Source organism: Melanerpes formicivorus, unplaced genomic scaffold (genome assembly GCF_026170545.1).
Source record: "Melanerpes formicivorus ecotype bairdi unplaced genomic scaffold, bMelFor1.0.p_v2 SCAF_1, whole genome shotgun sequence".
Taxonomy (NCBI): Eukaryota; Metazoa; Chordata; class Aves; order Piciformes; family Picidae; genus Melanerpes; species Melanerpes formicivorus.
In genome coordinates, this window is record NW_027142353.1 from 4,458,853 (window position 1) to 4,473,428 (window position 14,576).

At 44.8% G+C, this 14,576-nt stretch overlaps 1 protein-coding gene across 2 annotated transcripts in view; it reads right to left on the reverse strand.

Annotated features, from left to right (window-relative positions):
* The window catches only part of TBC1D4 (TBC1 domain family member 4), a 120,434-nt gene extending 109,904 nt beyond the window's left edge, over positions 1-10,530 (reverse strand). For both annotated transcript variants that reach the window (XM_068153669.1, XM_068153583.1), the window contains exon 1: positions 9,196-10,530. In XM_068153669.1, the coding sequence (XP_068009770.1) occupies positions 9,196-9,681 (486 nt within the window). In that variant the 5' untranslated portion in view covers positions 9,682-10,530. The remainder of the gene's footprint in view (positions 1-9,195) is intronic.
* Positions 10,531-14,576: the final 4,046 nt, after the last annotated feature.

The window sequence follows — 14,576 nt, forward strand, 5'->3', positions numbered from 1 at the left end:
CTTAGTCTGGGACATCTTTCAGGTGCTCTGAACAATAAAAAATACAAATGATGACATTTCATACATGTGCCTAGCATCAACCATCTACCCTGCCTGAACAGCCTCCATGGGATGACAGATTTTGAAGTACATAACGGCAGGTTTTTGTTAAGTTAAGCAAGTAAAACATGCAAAAGGACATCAAAGCCATGTTTAAGCACTGCAGCTAAAGGCCTTGCACAAAATTACACCTCGAGAAGGTGAAACGATACCTAGAGGCTACACTGCTGCCATGGCTTTCCTTTTACGCCCAGAGAGAGTTTGCTCAAGGAGCAGTGGAAATTCCAGCAGCACCACCCTCTCCAGAAGAGAATTGAGTAATTAACTTCTCATTGGAACACCTAATTCCTTTTAGCAGGGAGGGTGAGGACTAAGCAGCTGATTTCACTTAATAGAGGGATGGCATTAAGCAGGCTTCACTTCCAACAGCAGCACACAATGCTGCTCGTTTCAAACAGTATAGCTGCTGCACAGAGGGAAGGGAATGCAACTTCAGACAAGGGTTGATTTTGTGCTGGCAAAGCATAACTGTATTCAGAACAGACTAACTGGGTTTTTGAAGATATAGTTAACCTCTTTAGAAATGTAAAAGCTAAGACTATAAGATGGGCTACAATGAGCCCTTTGAGGTGCCTGCATGTGGCTTTGTTTGCTTGTTTGTTTTGGTTTTTTCTTTTAAAACCTTTACCTTACAGTCCCATACTATTAGAACTAATCCCTTACAGCACAAACAGGCTTATCTCTGACCAATGCCAAGAGGAAGATTGAATTATCAGAGTACTGACCAGAACATTTATTTACCCACCTCACCGATCTATCACTTGTTAACTTAGTACATACACCTGCAGAGAAAAAAAAATAAAATAAAAACATAAAACTCCATGTTCAGGGATGAAAACATGTATCCAAAAAGGATGCATGTTCTCATACCCAAAACAGATCTCAAAATGGGAGGTCATGTAGTCATGCATCCCTGGGGTAACTGCTTCCACACTTTGTGCTTCCGCCCCACCCTCTGTCGTTCAGTATTGTCTTTTCACACTTCGAAGACCTCTTGAGGGCAGATGGAGTTGTTTGTGACATGTCATACACATACACCCTGCATTAGTAATGCTTCACTTTATTTTGGAACCTCAGTTACTGCATATGGTTCTGATGTACCTATTTGTGTCAGAACATAAGGTCATAGATATTATATTACAGACTATACTGAACTTAGAACAGCACAGATCCTATTTAAGAATTAGGTCATTTCACTTTGTTGCCTTAAGCAAGCTTTCAAGCTGCCCTCAAACACCACATTTAATGACCTACACAAGACTTTCACTAAGTCATGCATTAAGGTGCCTCATAACTGCAGAATGCAAAGGTAGATAATGTCACGGTTCTCATAGTGGGCAAATCATAAAAGCCACATGGAAATAAACTTTGTTTTTCTTCTCTGTGAAGCTGAAGTACTACTTGAAACCACAAAGGAAACAAAACCAGGTGGCAGAGGACAGCTGGTGCCATGAGGGGGGCCAGGACAATGCTGTTGATAACTCTGCATGACCTACAGCCTAGAGAGCAATCTCTGTGATCAGTCCCCAGAATTCATCACGATGTTCACCACCTTACCTCAGAGTAACTCAAGCTGCTCAGGGAGTTCCAGGCAAATGGGGATGGTAAACACAAAAAATTTGAGAAAGGATGTGCTGTGCACATCAAATGCTATACCAAACTTCAGCAAAGAGTAGAAATTGGTAGGAGTCACTCACACTATTATTCTGCAACAACTGTTTAGAAATCAAAATCCTATTAGCATTCACTTTTATAAACAGTACAGAAATACAGAATTAACCAGGTTGGTAAAGACCTTCAAGATTTTCAAGTCCAACCTACCATGCAACACCATCTAGTCAACTAACCCAAGGCACTAAGTGCCTCATCCAGTCTCATCTTAAGCACTTCAAGGGATGGTGACTCCACCACCACCCAGGGCAGCACATTCCAATGGCAAATCTCTTTCTGTGAAGAATTTCTTCCTAACATCCAGCCTAAACCACCCCTGGAGCAGCTTCAGACTGTGCCTTCTCCTTCTGTCACAGGTTGTCTGGGAGAAGAGACCAACCCCCACCTGGCTACAACCTCCCTTCAGGTAGTTGAAGACAGCAATGAGGTCTCCCCTGAGCCTCCTCTTCTCCAGGCTAAGCAACCCCAGCTCCCTCAGCCTCTTCTCAGAGGGCTTGTGCTCCAAACCCCTCACCAACTTTGTTGCCCTTCTCTGGGCAACACGTTCCAGCAACTCAACATCTTTCCTAAACTGAGGGGCCCAGAACTAGACACAGTACTCAAGGTGTGGCCTGACCAGTGCTGAGTACAGGGGCACAACGAACTCCCTGCTCCTGCTGGCCACACTATTCCTGATACAGGCCAGGATGCCATTGGCCTTCTTGGCCACCTGGGCACACTGGTTGCTCATGTTCAGCCTACTATCAACCAGTACCCCCAGGTCCCTTTCTTCAGCCACTCTGACCCCAGCCTGTAGCACTGCATGGGGTTGTTGTGGCCAATGCGTAGAACCTGGCACTTAGATGTGTTAAATCTCATGCCAATGGACTCTGCCCATCTGTCCAGCCTGTCAAGGTCCCTCTGCAGAGCTCTCCTACCATCTAACAGATCAACACCTGCCCCAGCTTGGTGTCATCTGCAAATTTACTGATGATGGTCTCAATCCCCTTCAAGCCTTTTGATCTGAGATTTTCACCACCTCTAGAAAAATCAGACTCTCCCTGTGGCCAAGGCATACAAGCTAGCCAAACCTTTTGGAAATCAGGTTTCTATGTAATTAGTTTCTAAAAGAACTGCTTCTACATTTGAAAAACAGACCAAAAAACCCCCAGCGGGTAATCAGAACAGGAACTTTCATTTGGTATGATCAGCTGCATACAAGCTCCTGTCTTTAAATAAAGCAGCCAGCCTCCTTATCTGGCTACTGTATGATCTACAGCCACTCTCAGTGAGCTTGTCAAATTTCATACATAATTCTAAATTTTAATGTTGCATTTCTGAAAATGGTTTTCAGAACTGCAGAAGGAAAAATTAATTCATTCTTTCTACAAATACAGAAGACATGGAAGGCTTTTAAATACTCTTTTCTCTCCTAAATATTAAATCAAGGATAAAAAAAGCTACATGCCACCAATTTCGAAACAGTTAGCAACTTCACTGGGTTTATTGTTTCTTTTGGTTGGGATACAGGAGAATATTATGAATAAGTACAAACTGAGAAGCACTTTCATTTTCAGGGGGAAAAAAAGGGGGGGAAGGAAGTGCCATCTATCATTAAGTAAAACAAAAATGAAACCTTTAGCTTTCAACTTTCTGTTCCATTTCTCAAATCTTAACTCAGATACTGTTTAAAAACAACAAAATAAAAAAAAAAAGCACACACAAAAAAAACACAAAAAAAAACCTCAAACAAAAAAGGGAGGACAAGACTTTTCATCTAAGGCTGCACAGCCCATGTAGGTGGAGATAACGAGGCTGCTCACTGAGCAACTCTGCATTCAATGTCGTTAGCATCCATGCTTTGTTTTGAGTCATCATTCCTCAGTTTCCTGGTCCTTGAATGAAATTCTGACCCACACAGACTTAGAAAAAAATTGTATTCTGGTCTCTCCAAGAGTTGCTTTCTTACTAAACTGGGGTAATCTATCTTTCTAATGGAAACAACACTACTTCTTTTCTCCCAAGTCTATCTAGCTATCAAATCATGCATCTCCCCAATTCCTGTAAAATCCTCTAAAACCCAGAGCCCATTTTTTTTATCATGCCTGTTATTCCTATTCAAAACACAGTTTATCAGATGACTCAACCTGTACAATATTTTTAATAGGAAATGCAGTAATGCTGCATATGCATACTAATGTGCCAAGACTTTGCCAATGTTCAGCCCATGCTCCTATCTCACATAAAAATCAAAGCATGGAAGAAATACAAATGTAAAGGTTATGACCGTCCTTTTTTGCATGTTTCTAACTTACTGTCCTGGTTTAGAGCAGGACACATCATCCATTGCTCTAAAAGGGGCAAAAGAATGACGCTCACACAAATGGATTGGATGGTGATGGAAAATTTACATGGAAAAGCAATTGATGACAGTTTAGTAGTCATGAGGTCTTGGGTGACAGGTTGGACTTGATCTTTGTGGTCTTTTCCAACCTTATTGATTCTGTGATCTGTGAAACTACAGAGCATGGTGATACAGGTATCCCAAAGAATAGAGTCCCTTGCACCACACCCAGAAGTCCCAGGCTTCCCTTCTCCCCAGCTGAGGGTGCACTCAAAACCCCCAGGGCTCTTTCTTCCCTTGTACTGCTAAGGCTAGTCCCAGGCTGGCCAGGTCTGAGACTGTCCCCCTCCTTCTTATCCTGGCATTAGGCCTAAACAGGCCTAAGAGGCCTGAGATACTCCCTCACAGTTTACCCAATAGGGAGGCATCTCCCGTGGGAGAAGAGAGGGAAGAAAGAGAATGACTTTGCAGAGGGATTTACAGGGTGCAGGATTTATGGGTAGAAATAGGCCATTTCCTGTGCCCACCTACCGGGTGGACACTGCACACTGAAGGTGTAACCTATGTAGCAGCCCAGGAAGCACCCAGCCTAGACTGCCACACTTATATTCTTCAATAAGAAGCCTTACAGAACATCATATTGTTGTAGCATAAGTCTCCTTTGAACAGCCAAAATTAAAGACTTCATATTGATGCCTGTTTTTCTCAGAATAAACCACTTCACAGCTTTGCTTTACATAAATACATTATCTAATAGACAACTAACACACTCTTGAAATAGACAAATATTTTTGACTCCTAGCCCATGCAGGGATGACATAGCAGATCATCTAGGGATCCAGGTCACAAGCAGGCTGCTTCCATCTCTTTTCTCTGGCCCTCTAGCTTTCGAGTTCTTATTACAGCTTAGTTTTGTCAGCAAAATGCTCCATTATTTCTGGTTTGCCCTAACACATGGTTGCAGAAGAACATCCAAGCTACAAATTACACACAGAAGAGCTAAACTCCACTCGGGTCTGTGCACCAGAGCATTTTTCCTTTCTCAATCAGCCCAGATTAGTTTTGAAAGCTTGGAACAATGTATTTGGATCATTGCTTATAAGGTTTCTAAATGAAATACAAAACACATCAAGTAAGTGCTTGCTTAACTGGATGAGACAACTATCTTCACTAAGAATCAATTATAGTATAATTTGATGTAGAATGCCAATTCAGGTTAAAAAAAAATAAATCAATCCTGCAAATTAGGCTTATTCATGTTTCAAGGAGAAAATGTGCAATTTAGATGAACATAATACCTTTTTTAAAGGTCAAGAAAGAGATCAGACCATCAGCCTTCCTCCCCAAGGGCAGGATACTCAAGGCAGCTGTCAAACAGCACTGATTGATTTCACAGAATTAAAATCTGGTTTATAGAATAGAACTGGAGATTCATGGGAAAAAAATGTGAAGTTGAGCTTGAAAACATTAATCAAAAGGGCTTTTCTTGGCATCTGGGAGAGGAGTATGTCTGCCGTACTTACAAACTCTAACTTTTGGATCTCAAATAAATAAATAGATGTGTTCCTAGGATTGTGAAGAAAATCTGTCAAACACAACAAGACAAAGCTGTCATCTGTTTTCTACAGACTCTGTGCATCCTAGATAATTCTTAAATGATAGCAAACCAAAACTAACAACTCTCTGGCTGTGATTCAGAAGCTACTAGCCAGTACTAAACTACCCTCATCCATTTCAGCTGGCTTCTGCATTGAAAAATTTAGGAGTGGCAAACATTGTAGTAACTTTGAGGAGAGAAAAGAACAGTCAAAAACTTCTGTTCCCAGCCTCACCAGATGGCTCCAGAAGTTTTCTTTCCCCCTGCAATTAAAGGGCAAAAGAAAGAGAGTCCCCTAATAAAAGCATCTTCATATCCATCTGCATTCTGACAGCTGTGCCAAAATGCTACTCCAGGACAGAAGCTGACCCACTGATTCCTACTTTCAGCTCTGCCCACAGTTTGCAGGCTTTCAGATAAAAAGTGGAAGTGTTTTGTAGTGCCTCACTCAGTTTTCTTCAGTCATGGCAAGTAACATTAAGAGACCTTCCCATCTGATGCACATACTGCATTGTCTTTTTATTGGGCATCTGCTACAGAAATCTGCAAATTCTGTGAATAACAGCCCCTTCCATGGTCATAGTGAATACACATGCTTCCTAGACACTGTGCTGCACCACTGGTGGACAAAGTAATGGACTCCAAGCCAAAAAAATTAATTCTCACCTGCATTATTCTTTTAATTACCACTCTAGTGTTAATGTCTTGGAAGTCAACTGTTATCCTCCAGGTTTCATAATTTACATCCACCATAAAAAATTATGGCTAGTTGTCTTCTAACTGAAAGATGGCACATCTCCTGCACCCTTTCTTCTTCCCAGAGTTGCTGAGCATGCTGCTGAATTTAACACTGCCAAGATGGGTAACACCATGGCTTTGCAGGCATTGCCAGTTAGTCTGAAGTCAGTATGACTTTTGGAAAGACCATCTGACCCTTAAGCTTCTCTGTCACTCATTGCTACCTCATGTCTCCAATATGCCTGTCTTGGTGTAAACAGTACTAGGGTTGCATAGTAAAGCAAACATGGGAAGCAGTTTGGATCTAATCCAGCAAAGGCTGGGGAAAACCAAGTTTAACACCAGTCAGTTCCCTGATCCTGCTCATTAAGTGGTTGCACAAACAGTTATATTGCCACGAGGACAAAGCTGAGAGGAAAGAACGAAAGGTCGAAGCTTGAAAACAGAATCACTTCTCTTAGTAGTGATGCCAACTTACACTGTCTGGAAGTGCCTATGGCCTAAGTGGAAAATGAGGTCGTCTTAAAATAACAGATGTAAAAAATTCTTTCTAAGCTAATAGGCACCACAAAGATACACAACCAATATGAAACAGAAGCATGTACTTAAAGATCTTGAAAGTGTGCAAGAACAACATGCATTTTATGACAATTAAGAACATTAAAGGAAGATTTTCAGAGCTAGTAACTGAGTCTCCTTCATCTGCTCAGACCTGGGCTTAAGCACAGATCAACAGCTAGAGACTTGCACAGGCTTAGGCAACCAAGCCTCCACAACTGGTAACAAAACCCGGGGGGGGGTGGGGGAGGTTGAAATCCACCTTTTTTTCCTTTTGGTTATTTTAAAAAACCTGCCTGTTAGTTAGATACTTGTGAATCACATCACTGGCTTTGCATCTACTACCCTTTGTCTGGAAATCACATGCTGAATAACCCTCATGCAAGAGATGTATTCTTTATTAACAATAACAAGGTTAAAAAAAATCTTGATAGATAAAATTTAAACTGTATTGTAAGAACAAGATAGTTTATAAACCAGAACTTGTTCACACTAACAGCTGTACGAAATCTTTGCTTAAAGTATCAATTTGATTTAATTCTATGCACATATTTTCCCTTGCAAGGGAAGAAGGGAAGATATGTAGATAAAAAGTTTAGTCAGAAACAGCCCCCAAGCATAAACGTATGTAGCATTTTGCTTGTTCCTGGGAGTAGCAGGGATCCACTGTCTTACAGAATGAAGTTGCCCTACAGTCTCATGGTACCACAGCAAACCTACCCTGGAAATAGATTTGAAGCAGCATCTTCTACCAACAGAAAGAATTTTGATGCCTTCAATTTGTATGGTCTGACTCCTAAACGCACACTGTCTGCTCCCTTGTCAGGCACTATCCCCTCTATTTCACACTCTTTCTGCATGCTCTGTCAGGCACAAAGCACAATGGTGGCAGCAGCTGCCAACAAGTTAAGCATAGTTACCTCCACTTGGGACACTGCCTGTCTTATCTTTGATGATGGATCAAGACACAGCTATGCATGCCATCTAAATCCATCCCATGTGATAATCTCTGGCAGTACACTAGCTCAGACGAGAATTAATATACTCAAAACTTTTTCAGTCATTTTCTTAATACTTCCTACCCTCTTCACTTAAACACACAAAGAAAAAAAAGCCACCAAAACAAATCACCTTCAGTAAGTCTAGTAAGTCAGCTAAGTGGTTTTGGTAAAATCCAGCATCTCTAATTGCACACATTTTTCTTCCATATGCATCAGGGAAAACTGAAAGGAATGTCTTAACTTAGTCAATGAAAAGATTATTATTGAAAGGCCTTTTTGTTGCTGTCATCATGCTAAACCAACAATCAAACCTACTCGTCTAGCTGCCATTGCTCACATGTTCTAAACAAGGAGGAGAAAGGAGTCTGCCGCACATTCAACACATGAGCCAATGCCTCTTAAGAGTCAGGAAAATAGAGTCTTATGGTTAGGTCTTTTTTTCCAGTTGGCACTTGATCAACAATGTCTCCACCCAAACCTAGGGCTGTTTGTAGCACTACTGAGTGTGCCTGAGCAGGGCCAGGTGTCCTCAGCATGACCCGTGAGCAAAATCGGGCCCACCGGTTTTGAAGGATGGTTTCTGTACCACTGGGGATCTGCGTAAAAGCACAACCCGCTATATCGTTTCTTCCCACTACTTACACTGCCACAAAGGCAACCTAAGACAAATTCCACACTTTGCTCACAGAGCAAATTGTGTACTTGCCATGGAGCTGTTGCAGGATGAAAGGCCTCCCCACGGACGGAAGGAGGACGGGAAGAAAGAGTCGCCATCTCCCAGCACACCTGCGCTTCCCAGAAGTCGGTACCTCCACACCTGGCAGGTGGGCGCACCGTGCGCTAGGGGCAGGGGATGGCACTGCACCCCGTGCCCATCCAGGATTGTGCGTTCCCTCCATCTTTCTACAGCCTCCGAGTAGTTCGGCACAGTGCAGTGCCAATGCCGCCCCCCACCCCGGGACGGCTGCCCCGGACATAGCGGAGCGGGCACAGCTGGCCCCAGGCAGGCTCCCCCTCGAGTCTGCGAGTGGGTGTGTGGGAAATGACGGTCCTGCAGCTCCCCGCAAGTGCTGCCGTGCCCCGTTCGAGCAGGCCGACCCCTCTGAGGCTGCGGAGGGCAGCGCCTGGGGTACCATAATGCGAGAGTGGGAAGAGAAGCCGGGGGATCCCGGACAGTGCCCCCTCCCTCTGCCCCTGCCGCCACTCGCCTGGTTGGGGTCGGTGGCCCGAAAGACGTGGCAAGCCATGGGGGAGTCGGGGTTGTCGGGCTGCGCCTTGATCAGGTAGGCGAAATAGGTGAGGTCGTGGCTGTTGTGGATGAAGCGGGAGATGTGCTGTGGCTTGTGCTCGAAGATGAAGACGGCGGGCGCGGGGCTGCCGGGCCGGCCGGGGCTGCCGGGTCCGGCGGGCACGCAGCGCAGGGTGGGCGAACCCAGCAGCAGCAGCACCTCTCGGGCCGGCACCCCGCTGCCCAGGGCGCTGCCAGGGTCCTGCCGCTGCCCGCGGCGGCGGATTTCAGCCATCAACCAGGGGAGCATGGGCAGCGTGGTCCGCCGGTCCAAGCATGACGAGCCCACGTACCACAGCCTGAAGCGCTTCTCTCCCGGCGGCGGTGCCGGCACCGGCTGCAGTTCGGTTTCGGGCTCCGGCTCTAGGGGGTGGGAGAATGGCTCGTCTTCCCCTCGCTTCTCCATGGCAGGTCCCCAGCCGGAGGGCGCGGCAGTCCGCGTCCGCTTCTCCCCTGGAGCCAGGTGCAGCTGACGGGGCCTGCGCTCGGCCGAGGCGCCGCTAGCCGTGCATCCCGCCGGGGACGTCCCCGAAGCCGCACCGCCTCCTTTCCTGTCCGTACAGGGTCAGCTCGTGGGGAAAAGAACGGCCGAGTCACCCTTCTTCTCCTCCTCAACGCCCCTGGGAGGAGCGGATAGGTTACGCCCCAAGCCGGCTCAGCAACCGGCCACCTCAAGGCGAGAGGCGGGACGGCACCTTGCCGGGCTCCAAACAAACATACAACGTGGCCTCAGCTACGGGTTCCCCTTTGCCAGGTGCTGTCGGTCCCGCCGCTGACGGGGAGTGCTGCTCTGCCCTTGCGGCTCCGCAACGTGACCGGCGCGAGGCAGGAGGAGGAGGGAAGTCGGTCCGCAAGGAGAGAAAGGTCGCCGAACGGTGGAGGAAAGAAGGTGAGGAGGCCTTCGGGGCCGCCCCTGGTCCCGTTTGCAGACAAGCTTTTTTCCGAGTTGGTTTTGCCTTTGACAAGCCGGAGGGGCGCTGGGGAGAAGCCTCTCCAGAGTCAGCGGGTCCCGGGGTACCCCGCGGTGAGGGCTCCGCAGCCACTTCGCGCCCCGCTGCCGCCCCTTCGGCTTCTCCTTCGCGGAGAGGAAAACAGTTTTGTCGCCAGCGGGCGGAGGTACTTCCCTGACTACACTGCGGTACCGTCTTGCTGCCGTGTCACTGTCAAGTCAGAGTTTAATTAAAACTGATTTTTTTTTCCCCTCCCCCTAGGTTTCTGTTTCCTGCTGGAGCTTCTAGTTGTCTGTCTTCCACCCCCCAATACACACTACACGCCCCCACACACACCCCCCCTCCCCCTTATCGCGATAACATCCCCTTTGTCAACGAACAACCCGCCACCTACTGTAAATGTTAGTAACTAGTCTCCTCTACCTGCGAAAGTAGCTAGGCATAGCTTTTCCAGTCATACAGCATCCGTATCCATTTTGTCACTGTCATTGTTTAGTGACTGTCGTGTGTTTACATCTGTGGCAACAGCGGCGGTAGTTCCTGGTAACGTGCTATTATGGCAGCTGCTTTAACCGTGTATGGAAGACGGGCATCTGTAGCTTGAGCTAAAGAGTTGCTCTGAAATTTGTGGCTTCATGCGAGGTTATTTGGGCAGAGAGGGGTCACGTAGCACAGCAGGTGACAACCCACAACAGTCCTGAATTCACACAAAAAATGTCACATAAGCAGTATTTTAATAGCATTACAAGCGACAACACTCGTTTCATGAGCAAAGTGTTTTGTTCTTCCTTTTCCCAGGTTAATAATCCATTTTAGGCGTTTTGGTTTATCTATAAACTGTAATTTTCACTTTAAATGCCCTGACTTGGAAAGACCTCAAACACACCTTCTCCTGCAGCATCCCAAAACGAGCTATTCTTGGAACAGGGCAGCTAGTGTAAAAAGCCTTATGTAGGTAGGACACCAGCTTTAATATTTACCACAGTGATTCAAATTAAAGACAGAATGGAACTGCTTTCCCAAACCATTTTCACACACTTAAAGATCTGAACTGAGTTGAATAGTAGATTTACAGCTGGGTCAGATAGAATAATGGTCACATTTTTTGATCAATAGCCTAAAAAATGTCTTGTCCCTCAGCCTGCACAGTTAGCATTAACTCTTTAGCTGAGAATGTACATGGAGATTTTACGCTCTGGCACTGCAGGATGACACTGGGAGCCACCAGGATCCTACAGCAGTGCATCTGGGAGAAGACTTATTTGCTCTGTGGCAGCAGCACTGGTGCTGGTTTAATGCAGCAGTGAACTGCTCATTTTCTGCCAGTTCAGTTCTGTCACCTGCCTCTGATTTAAGTGAGAGTACTCACACAGACACCACTGTCAGCACAAAGGATGCAGGAATAGCTGCTCAGGGGTGAGGAGGGCAGCAAGACTGCTCCCTCCTTTGGGGAACGGTTGGTTAGATGATTCCTCCAGAGCGTGAAGCTGCAATTCAGTCGCTTGAGTGTAAAGACCTATATAAACTACCAAGGAAGTGAACTGAATACTAGACTTGCACTAAACCAGCAACTAAACCTTCTCGTGCATTCTATGGTGATGATTTTAGATGGGATAATCATGAAATGGCTCTAACAAAGCAGCCTAAGGGGGAGGCCATGAAGTACTGAATTGCTACAGATGCTTACAAATACCCTCTGTATTACCTTTATATATGAAACCACGTTGCAGACAACCACCTAGGCTTTTAGGTGCTATGGCAACACAAAACAAACCAAACCCCCAAAACCTAATCATCAGGAAATGTGAAGACAATGGTGTAAATACATTAAAAAAATATAGCAAAAAGAGACATAAATTCTTTTAAGCAATCAGAAATCCATTGATGTTATCACACTGTTCAAACAGAACAAGTCTTCACTTGAAGACTTTACAGAGCTGGGCTTTCAGGTGCTAAGGATGCACTTGAGTTTTTCCAGATTCACACAGTATCACACACAGTATCACACAGTATCACTTAGGTTGGAAAGGACCTCGAGGATCATCGAGTCCAACCTATCAACACAGACCCCAGGACTAGACCATGGCACCAAGCGCCACGTCCAATCTCCCCTTGAACGTCTCCAGGGTCGATGACTCAACCACCTCCCTGGGCAACCCGTTCCAATGACGAATGACTCGCTCGGTGAAGAACTTCCTCCTCACCTCGAGTCTAAACCTCCCCTGGCGCAGCTTGAGACTGTGTCCTCTTGTTCTGGTGCTGGTTGCCTGGGAGAAGAGACCAACCCCTTCCTGGCTACAACCACCCTTCAGGTAGAACAAAATGTGGAACATTATTCAAAATTCTTAAATTGTGTCAGTTATGTAAAGCCATTCAGATTCTCCTTCAGTTGGGTGATTTGCTTAATAATGTCTTACAAGATCTGGTTATTTTGACCTAATTTATTTTTATTATTGAATTCTTCATACAAATCCCTTTTGTAATTAATCTATATAAAGGCTACCACTAATATTTTAACTACCTTCAAAATCAAATTCTCAGATGTTAATCCAAAGATTTCATGCTTGCTTCTCCCTTCAGCTTTTTATGTCAGTTCTTCATAGTAATCCCTCTTAGCTGTCCATTACCTTTATCCATTTATTTCATCATTTCTTTTTTATCCTTTAATCTGCCTACCACAGTGTTTCATTAGAAACTCAGTCCTTTAGTTACATAACTTTTCTTCTTGAAGTTGGTCCCCTTTTCTCATTTCATTTGTAAGATTTTGTGCACCTTTAAGTTAAAAATTCCTGATTTTTCTTATATTGAGCACAGTATCACTTTGGCCATGACCCTGGACATGATCCTCTTGTAATTTCTCCCCTAGTGTTTAAAACTATAATGGTAAAAAAATAGAATAGAATAAACCAGGTTGGAAGAGACCTTCAAGATCATCGCATCCAACCTACCAACTAATCCAACCCACCTAATCAACTAAACCATGGCACTAAGCACCCCATCAAGTCTCCTCCTGAACACCTCCAGTGATGGTGACTCCACCACCTCCCTTCCAATGGGCAATCACTCTCTCTGTGTAGAACTTCTTCCTAACCTCCAGCCTAAACCTCCCCTGGTGCACCCTGAGACTGTGTCCTCTTGTTCTGGTACTGGTTGCCTGGGAGAAGAGACCATCATCTGCCTGTCTACAACCTCCCTGAAGGTAGTTGTAGAGAGCAATAAGGTCTGCCCTGAGCCTCCTCTTCTCCAGACTAAGCAACCCTAGCTCCCTCAGCCTCTCTTAGGGCTTGTGTTCCAAACCCCTCACCAACTTCATTGCCCTTCTCTGGACATGTTCCAGCAAGTCAACATCCTTCCTAAACTGAAAGGCCCAGAACTGGACACAGTACTCAAGGTGTGGCCTAACCAGTGCAGCATACAGGGGGAGAATCACCTCCCTAGTTCTTCACACAGCATAGTTAATTCCTAATTTAAATTCTGTAATTCTCACAGCTCAGTTAATAGCAATCAGAAACTTTAGGGCAGAGAAGAAAATAACTTTCCATAGCTCTTACCCACAGAGCTGTGAAAATACATGTCTATTTATGATTAAAAAGCAAGTTTCTCTCTAGGTCACCCCAAATGCAAAGATGTGTAAATGCAGCACCCCTGCAGAGAGACATGACAGACAAAGCCTCTAACAAGATGCCACCATCATTTTTTTTTCCAGTTCCTTTTAAAGGAACTTCTTGAAGTAAATTGTGTGCAGCAGCTCTATTGGAAGATCTGAAATACATAAACTCCTGTGCTCAATAACTGCTATGTCATGTGCTGCAAATACACACTCAGCTGGCCAGATAAAACCAACCACGTACCAAGAGTCAGACGGGTTTTAATTGTTGATAACCTGCCATTGATTTCTACCTACTAAACAGACATCAAAGGCAAAATCTCGTAAGGTGTATTATTGAAGTGACCAAGCATGGATTCAGCTAAATAAAAGCAAGCTAATGCCTCTGAATATTTTAGATTTGATATGCTTGTTGACAACAAAGTATTGTTTCCAAATAAAATACATATGTATGTTTTCCTTGTTTATTAAAGGAAGAATGTCTTGGGATTTGGTTTTGGGTTTTTATTTAAAGAATACTTTGATATAATATGTACTGTTTCTGCACAATGGCACCACAGCAGCCACTTCAGGTATCATATCTGGATTTAAACCTGCAAAATGGTAAGCAGCTGCAATTCTCAGTAATTTCTTAAGGAGTGGAGAGATCTCAGCATCTGATACGATCAGGCTGTTAATTGCTAGTAATTATCCATCCCCTTCAGCTGTCTAGCCACAATTTTAATTGCAGAGAAAATATTATTA